We start from the raw sequence: 10,179 nt of genomic DNA, 5'->3' as shown, positions 1-10,179 counted from the left end.
ACTAAAAAACTATTTGAAATAGCAGTAAAACAACCGTCTCAAACTAAACTTTAATAAACCATTTGGGTCCCAATTGACTATAACCGAATTGAACCCAAACCCGACTCATTGACGACTCAAATTGAAAACCTCTACACAGAGGGAAATCTTTCTACTACACCACCTTACATTACCCATCATAATACTCTTCTTAATTTTCTTCTTAATTCTCTATCACTAATTTTATTTAACATATAATAACTTTATTTACTACAAAAAGAAAAAGCCTAAAAGATCAGTGGTAAATCTATCAGTTTAAAAATCAACAACTGTATGACTTCGTTTGGGACTGTTTTTTTAATGCTTCTTAAAAACTGTTTTAAGCGGTAAAAAAGCTATCCCAAACGAAGCTTGAATGGTCATTATGAAATAGTGTGAATTTGCATAAACATTTTCAGTATATAACCATTATTGACAGCAAAGAAGTTTGCAGCATACAAAAGTAAAAAAATACACAGAAATGTATAATTCCCTGTTACACTCATCAAACATATGGAAGAAGCAACTAACAAATACTGAAAGTCTGCAACTTTTTGCCATTGCAATGCAAGCCAAACCCCTTAACTGTACTTATTTTGAGAACAAGAAAACTAAGCACCGGATTGAGCCAAAAAGAGGAATAAGGTTCTTCACTGAGTCCACCAGTGAAGGAAATCCTTCCGGCGGTTGATCTTCTTCTGGAGCTGGAGGATACCGTACAGTAAAGCTTCGGCGGTGGGAGGGCAGCCAGGGACATAGATGTCGACGGGGACGATTCGATCGCAGCCCCGTACGACAGAGTAAGAATAATGATAGTAACCGCCGCCATTTGCACAGCTGCCCATGGAAATGACCCATCGAGGTTCTGGCATTTGATCATAAACCCTACAGAAGTAACAGAGTGTGAATGAGCCAACACACTTTTTAAAAATAAGTGAGGTGCAATATCTCACATGTCACCAAATTCATAGTGTTGTTCAGTGGTTTTACATGCAAATTTGGAAGGCCAAATCAATTAACAAGTCCAACAAATTGAGCAGAGAGAGGCAAGAAGCAACAATTATTTGTATGGGCACTCATTCATTGCCATGAATGTCCATTACTTTGACTTTCAATTATCATGCAAGATGCATTTAGCTAATTCGTGTAAGGAAAAGTTACATACACAACGTAAAATTTGTATATTAATAAATTAACTCCGAGATAAAAAAAAAAGAACCACTAAGGCTTAGTTTGGGCAAAAATTTCAATTTACTAGAAAGCTGTTTTAAGAAGCAGTAACAAACGAAGCCTAAATCAGTGTATTTGTGGGTGCCACGAGCAACTGGTGAAAATGTAAAGAGCAAAAGTTACAACTTCTGGTTTTGTGTGCTTCTCAAGATTTCAGTGATCCTGTTGGAAATAGAGATAGTTGGGTAGTTATATAAATGTAAAATTTTGTGCACCACATAAATAATTACCTTTTTGCTTAATCAATAATAGCGCACCCTGCAAAAAGCTAGGTAAAATCTCGCTAGATCGTTATTACCATAAAATGGAACATACAGGCTATTCTGCATATAAGGAATGACCACTTTAACCAGTCTTGATTACAAGAATCACCGGATGTTGGATTGGATTGTATAGCTAGAACCCCACCATCAGGATGCAAGGCAAAAGATTTATTTAAATCACTCGAAGCATAAACATAAAGGAGAAAGAGATGGAAATTATGCAGAATATTCATGCAGAACCTATCCATGTGCCAGCTAATTGAAGAAAACAATTGTTCACTCATGGAGTCAATATGATGTTTATGTATTAGACTTAGGGGTGCAAGTGAGTCGAGCTGGCTCGAGCCGACTCGTTTATGAGCTCGTGAGCTGAGCTTATTGAGTCATGAGCTCGTGTTAGAGCTCAACGAGACTCGGCTCGCGAGCCGGCTCTAACTTATTAAAATTTAAATATTTTAAAAAAAATTCTGGCGTTTTGAAAATTATGACGTGTATTTGAAATTCTCGCCCACCCGCCCCACGCGTATTTCAAAAATTCTGGCGTGATTCTCAAATCTCTGACAGCCGCAGGATGAATAATAAAGGCTAATACTCAATGCCTTTATGTCTGTGTGTGTGTATGACAGACTATAGTCTATAGATAATAAAGGCAAACACTTAATAGCCAATACTCTCTCTCTCTCTCTCTCTCTCTCTCCCACTGCAGTCTTAAAATACCAAGAAAAAAATTTCGACTGCCGTTGGAACATGGAATGTCGCGAATCGGACCGCGCCAAAGGCTCGACGAGTGGCTCGAACTTGTTTACGTTGAAACGGGTTGAGCTCAAGCTTGATTTTTAAGCTCGAGCTTGGTATTTGACAGTTGAGCTCGACTCGAACACCCCCTGACTTGAGCTCGACTCGACTTGTTGGCACCCCTAATTAGACTACATAAACATCACACCAGAACAATATAACTTGCCTTTAGCTGCTTATGACTTAACAGACCCGCTGTAATGTGAAGCTCATCTTCTGGTGGCTTCCAGGTTGAAGATAAAGAACTGGTTAGTCACTAAACATCCAAGTGGGGACAGTGGTAATGTTTTGTGAGCAATCCCCAGCTTTGATGTAACATTTCTTCTTCTGGGTTCGAGTGTTTTCTAATATTTACTGTAGAGATTGGAGTTGCTCACTTGTTAAAATTTGCAGCCAAACGGAAATTGGTTAAAACTTCAAATCCAATTTCAAATAATTTTTTTATCCAAATCACAGTCTCTCAAGGCAAAAAAATCAAATTGCCTTGAGGCAAAACATTATAAAGCCGAATGCATAAATCTTTTGAAAAGAAGTCTTGCAATAAGTAAGATTAGGTAAGCCTGAAGTGCCAAATCACAGATTGAATTTTTCTTCCTTTATTTAAAAAAAAAAAAAAGCTCCATACAATGATTGTAAGATAATTTTAAGAGAAAATTTAACCCCAAACATAGAATAGTAATTATGGATATAAATCTTAGAAATAATTAAAAGGAATATTTTGTCTTACATTCATAGGGTGGAAGTTATTAATCTTCCAAAGTAAGCTGCTTAAAGAGATATATTGAACCAAATTTGATCTAAGATGGGATGAATAATTGTATTTAGAAAAGTGTCAGAAGTTCTATAAAAGAAATCATAGTGGATGCGGAATTGAGAATTTTTGAGCCAATATTAGTAAAAAGAAAAAGTGAAAGCTAAATGCTACAAGTCAAACGGTCTTGCATAAATTACACAAAAGAAAGGTGCTATCAAAGATGAAATAACCTCAAGAGTTAACACCAAGTGAATAAAATAGATAAGTTCGCCTTGGGAGTACAATGCAATGAGAGAATAAATTAAAAATTTTATGATAGATTTATCAAGCCAAAGTACAATTTTTCTATATGTATTAAAGCGTTAGCAGTAGAATAATTATCATAGATAGAAGAAATGTGAAGTTGTGAACTTAAGGTGGATGTGTGATGAAACTATAAAAAATAGAGTGAGAAATGATTGAATTAGATAGAAGAATGAGATTAGCACCTATGAAAGATAAGGTACTAGAAAACATATTTAAATGTTTAATCATACATAAAAGAGGGTTGAAGATGCATCGACAAAGGATTTGATAGAATCATGAAAAAAAGATTAGTATAAAGAGAGATACACCTAAAATAACTTAGATAGAAGTTGTCAAAAAAGTTTACCATATCATATAGAAAAAGAATGAATGAATGGAATCAACCCCAAATAATCCAAACAAACGATAATAATGATGATGATAAGATATTGCTAAAACAAATACTATTTCTTATTTAAAACCTATTAGCTATCATAGAGATGACTAGTAACTCTAATGTTTTGCAATAGAATAAATGTAAGTTGCAATAAGCATCTTGTCATCATAAAAAAACTATCTTATTTTCAAGTATTATAAAATTTTAAATAGGATAAACTACTGCCATACCCAGGAATTCCTTAACCCCATACATCATAAATAGTAGATTGTACCTATTCATGGATCATAAACAGCATTAAATCCAACCGTTTTCATCTTATCATTTACACAAGTCAATATTGGATCATCTAAATAAGACCATTTGGAATGAGTCATCATCGGACATCTGAATAAGATGCAATGCTTCTTAAAAAAAAGGGGATAGCCTCATCTTCACTCTAAATCATATTTGATTCTCAATTTTTGAAAGGAAAGTAAACCACACAATTTCCACCCTACATGATCAAGTTTCAAGTCAAGTCACTTAGGTTTCATTGATTTGGTGGTCGAGATATTTGTAATGACTTCAAATTGACCCAACAATAAGAAAGCAACTCATAATGTGGCAATAGGTAAACATATTCTGAACTAAATCTATTCATCATAGTCCTTTCAACCATGACCCAAGCAACCAAATCACCGAATCCCAATCCCAAATTCATGTTTCACTGAACATAAGTATCACAAATTCAATGAGCTAGAATTGACTGTATCAACAATGAGATTGAGGGCAATGTAGAGAGAAACATCATTTTCATAGGAGGTTTGGACCTCAGAATCTTCAAGTATTTTTATTGTGTTATAATAGGGTGAAGTTGGCATAATATATTGAATGCAAGATAAGTCCAAAGGGCTAAGAAGCTATGAGTTGTCAATTGCATTCATAACGAAGATTTAGCTATAAAAATAATGCAGAAAAGTAAAGTTTTAAAACAATATGAGACATTAATTGAGATTTGGAGAGTTGCAGATGACATTAGAGCAGTTTGGTTGGCAAACCTCTTGTATGAAATTTTGAATCTTAAGAGGATGACAAATGCTGGAGAAGATATATTTGGTACCAATATTTAACAATCAAATATATGTTAAGATTGCAGTAATTATAGAAGAATCGGTCTTAGCATAATAAAAATACTTTTAAAAAGGAAATGTTGATAGGCAACAATCATCTTTTATATCATGAAAATTCACTATTGATGCAATTTTTTGTTAGCACAATAAATGAAAATATAGAAAATCCAAAAAGAAGTTCATGTCATTTTCCTTTATCTTGAAAATCTATAAGATTTAATACCATGAAAATTAATTTGATGAGCATTGAAGTAAAAAGGTGTATCAAAGATAAGATAAGTTGTTAAGATATGTATGATGGAGCATTGATGAATGTTAAAAATAATTGTGGAGCGACGAGTTCTCAATCATGATAGCTTAAGTTCAAGGACCAACATTGGGTTTGCATCTATTAGATTGGTCCATGAGGGCCGGTCTAACCAGTCTAACTAGTTCAGGAGGGACCGGCCCCTGTTTATAGGAGGCGGACTTGTTCCTCACTTCCTCCTTAAACTCCCGCCCCTTTTGGGTAGGGTCTAGCAGTCATTCGAAGAAGGAAATTAAGGCTTGGTTAGGAGGTAAAATTCAAAGGAGTGGCTGTTTTGGGATTTACATCATTATTGTTTGCTTTAAGTAGGTTGTTTCTCTAGGGTTAGGGTTATGTGTTATTTGATAAAATTAGATTGTTCTTAGGGTGTTTGGGCTATAGTCGACGACTAGGGATTTTGGAGAGCCGTATATTCCTCTCCAATTGAAGATCCATTGCAATTTGTTCATGGTTTAAAATTGTGCAATATGAGGCTCGCCTTGAGGCCCACCTTTGCGCAATTCCAGTAAAAAACGCCTCAATGCTTACGCCTCGAGTTTTTTTATGAGGTTTGCGCCTCAACTTGGTTGAGGCCCGCCTCGCCTCACTGGTATGAGGCTTACGTCTCACGCTATATATATTAAAACTTACATAAATCTTGAAGTAAATGCCCGACATTGGACTCTATAGGAGAGGAAGAAGGGGAGAGAGCAGTTCATCATAATGATGATTCAAATAAAGAACCCCTTAGTGATGACAGTGCTGATGACTTATGAGTTCTTATGTGATATGTCATTGCTATATATTTTTGGAAATTTGAATTATATGTTAATGAAAAGAATACTGGGATTTGAGAAAGATAGAATTTTGAGTTGAGCTATATTTCATGTTGACTTATTATTGGGATATTTTGATTTCAATTCATATCTTATGCTTTTTTATGTTTTATATTATTCACTCATTAGTATATAAAAAATTTATCATTTTATGTTTACGCAATCTTTTGATTTTGAGGCTTACGCCTCAATACCCGAATACGCAATTTAAACATTGATCTTGTTTATTTTCTTCCTTAGACCATCAATTAAAACGGTTTTTTTCTCGGGCTATTCCTCTTAGTTCTTCTTGTTAATTATGTTTGGGGTGGCTTAAATTAAATTTCAGCCAAGGAATAGTGGATTTCTACAAGCACTTCCTAACAACATCCTTTTTTGTATTGATCATGGAGACGGTTAGAAAAAATATTCAAAGTAATTTGGTGTAGATGACAATATATTAATCAATGTAACCTTATTTAAAATAAATGAATGATAGAATAATTAGAAAACCTTTTGAAGATAGCATAGTCTAAAGCAGTTTGTTTTTATAGATAACATAATTTTAATGTGTGCATCTCATTTGGAATAAATGGAATGCTAAAACAATTAAAAAAAATCTTCATAAGGTAAAAGGCTTAGCATCAATAAAACAGACTTAAATAAAGAAAGGAGCATACCCAATGCCTGAAGCTCCCTAAAAACACAATTACTATAAAAAGAGCCCTATGCTGAAACAACTAAATTATGCAAAATGTAGCTAATATAGAGTATTTACCATAAGGATGAATTTCAAATAAATACAAACATTTCAGCTTATAAATGTTATATTGTATTCTAGAAAAAAACATCAGAACAATCAGCTTTTTAAACGTAATTGCTCATAAACATTCTTACATAAATTAAAGTAGAAACAAGCAATCACGAACAAGGCAAAGACAACTTGACGTTTGGAAGAAATAAACAGACAAGATGACTTACAAAGGCATTATAACCATAATCATCACTACCCTTATGCAAATTTATGAAGCCGTAGTATTGATAGTATTGTTAATTGGTCATTTAGTCAGTGCATTATGACATTGACAAAAAGCATGCCCATACAGAATTACTACCTTGAACAATCCAATTCAGAATGCATTATTATTTCAAATGAAATAAACCTATAATCCACTGACAAGTTTGGTAAAAGGCAATTGTTCAATGTATGAACAGTTCAAGGCATGGAGGAGGCAAAGAAGCTTTGAAATTTGAATAACAATAGAAAGTGTATCTTTAAATTTGAAAAAAAAAAACTAACAAAGAAACTTTGCATTTCAAAATGTCTACCACCTTAATAAGCCATTTTCACAGAAATTTTCCGAAATCCCCCATGAGAAAAAATCTATATAACAAAGAACTTGAAATGAATCCAAAAAATAAGTTGATCAAAATAAATAGGGACTTCTTATCACAAGAATTCTCAAAACTTTAGAGCCCTCTCATAAATAGTTAAAGAACCCTGCCACATAACATGCCTCCGCATAAAAGTACAACATAAGAACCGGTATCCCGTCACTTTTCTTAATCAGAGATGACTGCAACAAGATTACACAAAAGATGGTTAAATTGAACAAACAACAGCAAAAAAAAATGGCCAGGATTCAGCATAATATAACAGAATATTAATTTTCCATAATCTTAAAAAAAATCTATTTTTACATCAAAGACTTCTACTTAGTTACGATTTCAGAAGAACCTCAACAAACTTAAAAAAAAAAAAACACAAATTAGGGATTGGTACTTACTTGCGCAGAGCAGGAGCCATCTTATTGGTAAGAGTACCGGCCACAATCATGCAATCAGACTGGCGAGGGCTAGGCCTAAAGATGACGCCGAAACGATCCAGATCGTAGCGCGCAGCGCCCGTGTGCATCATCTCGACCGCACAGCAAGCGAGCCCAAAAGTCATCGGCCAGATTGAGCCACGGCGTGCCCAATTAAGCAGATCGTCAACCTTCGAGATGACGAACTCCGCCGCCTTCGAGATCCCCGTCGGCGATGAGGTCGATGGCGGGCCTGGCCGGGAATACGGCGCCGGTGAGGATGAAGGGGCAGAGGAGGATGAGAAGGGAAGCGCCGCCGTTAGCCCTGCAGTGCTCTGGGCTGAGAGCGCGGCGAAACGGGTGGCGCGGGGGATGAGAGCCATGGTGGAAGCTAGGGTTTGGGCGATGGGAAGGTAAAGTGAATGTTGAGAAGGATTGGAGCGTGGCTTATGGAACTTGTCCACGAGCTTCCTACGGTGGAGAAAATACTTGGGCCGACCTGAAATAATATAGCTCTGCCACGAACGGTTCGGTGAACCGGTTTGAGCGAGCTGAAGCAGTTTGAGAGAGTTGAACCGGCGACTTGAAGCCAAACAAGTACAAGTAATATATAAAAAAATTTATTATAGGAATTATATCGAAATGGGCTTTGAAATTAGACTAGCTTTAAGATTAGTGTAGTTGCATCTTGAAATATTTGCAGCGGTAGAGAAATATAAAGTTTAACGTCTTAATTTTATACGAATATCCAGCATATAAACAGATAAACAGTAGTGTAGCATTCATAAGAGACACGAGAGTTTTTTTGTGAAAAATCTTGAAAAGATGAAAAAATCATGGAGCATTGTCCACTTTAAATGAATCCACTAGCTTTTGTATTTGATTACAAATGAGGCTCTTCCTTGGGAGAATACCTTGGCTTGTTGTAGAAAATATACATCATATAGAATGCATTACATATTGAAAGTTGGAAGAATTAGTGTTGATATCTTCGTTTGGTAGGAATGATCATAGTAGGCGAGTGATGTATGTCGGAAGGACTGTACTCGGGCGATGTTGGTCAGAAGGATCGTAGTAAGGCAACAGAGGTCAGAAAGACAATAGTTAGCAGACGATAGAGGTCAAATAGACCGTAGGAGGGTGATAGTGGTTGGAATGATCATAGTTATCGGGTGACGGAGGTCAGAAAGATCGTAATCGAGTGAAGCAGGTTAAAAGGACCATAGTCCGTGGGCGATGGAGGTCGGAAGACCATAACCGGGTGACGACGGCCGAAAGGACCATAGATAGTGGGCAACGAAAGTCGAAAAAGACCGTAGTCGAGTGATGGTGGTCTGAAGGCCTATATTTAGGCGACGGTGGTCGGAAGGACCATAGTTGATAGGCGAAGGAGGTCACAAAAATTATAATATGGCGACGGTTGATGGTTGGGCAAAAATCTAGCGTTAATTGGGAATTTTTATTGCGTCCTCCCACCTGACGTAGAGATACGTCCTCCTACCGCCAAAAAACTCGATTTGTGCTCGGTATTGCTAGGTATTATTTGATAATAACGAGGAATATCATCATGTGAAGACCAATACCGAGTTATACCGAGCAATACAAAAAATTACCAAGCTTTTTCTAGGAAAAACTAGGTATTTTTTTGTATTGCTCGGTATAGCTCGGTATAACACGGTATTGGTCTTCACATGATGATATTCCTCGCTATTGTTTGGTATTGCTCGGTATTTCTCGTTTATTTCTCATTTTTTAGCTCGAATTTAGCTCTGGGAGGACGTATCTCTACGTCAGGTGGGAGAACGCAATAAAAAATCATTAATTGGTGGTCGGACGGAAGTCTGAAAACAAATGGTAGTCGGGCGAAAATCCAGCGATGATCAATAGCTATGCGTAAATCCGGCGTCAGTTTATGGCAGAGTGGAAGCCTAGTGATAACTAGTTGTTAGGACAAAGTCCTACAACTATTGGTGGTCAAGTGTAAATCTAGGGTTAATTGGTGGCCGGGCAGAAGTCTAGCAATAGTTGGTGGTCGGGCAAAAGTACAACAACAGATGGTGGTTGGGAGAAAGTCCAAAGATGGTTGGCGGCTAGTGAAAGCTTGATGAAGGATGTTAAGCCTCGTTGAACTATCCCTAGGCACACCAAGAGGGAGTGGGGTGAATTGGTTGTTTTAATAAAAAAAAAGTAACAATTTTTTTTTTTTTTTAGATTTTTTAACAACTTAAAATGTCACGACCCGACCCGACGGGGACGGATCCCGCCCGAGCCGGATCACGACAGAACCTTCTTATCCAGGATCTGGCTTTGGAATTTGGTTCTGAACTGAATCTTCCAAAATAATTAACTCAACAGACGCACAAACACAGAACAACAGAGCTACTATAAGTCACCAAATGCAGCGGAACAAAACATCTAT

At 36.4% G+C, this 10,179-nt stretch overlaps 1 protein-coding gene across 1 annotated transcript; it reads right to left on the bottom strand.

The window, feature by feature from the left end:
- Window positions 1-418: 418 nt before the first annotated feature.
- Window positions 419-8,219, bottom strand: LOC110109248 (NADH dehydrogenase [ubiquinone] iron-sulfur protein 7, mitochondrial). Its single transcript, XM_020840217.2, has 2 exons — window positions 7,743-8,219; window positions 419-903 (listed from the first exon to the last, which is right to left on the bottom strand). Exons 1-2 carry the CDS (start codon window positions 8,141-8,143, stop codon window positions 669-671), a joined length of 636 nt encoding a protein of 211 aa, XP_020695876.1. The 5' UTR covers window positions 8,144-8,219; the 3' UTR covers window positions 419-668.
- Between the last annotated feature and the right edge of the window lie 1,960 nt (window positions 8,220-10,179).

This window comes from Dendrobium catenatum, unplaced genomic scaffold (assembly GCF_001605985.2).
Source record: "Dendrobium catenatum unplaced genomic scaffold, ASM160598v2 fragScaff_scaffold_1492, whole genome shotgun sequence".
Taxonomy (NCBI): domain Eukaryota; kingdom Viridiplantae; phylum Streptophyta; class Magnoliopsida; order Asparagales; family Orchidaceae; genus Dendrobium; species Dendrobium catenatum.
Note: the sequence above shows the minus strand (reverse complement) of the source record. Positions and strands in the feature narration are given on the sequence as shown.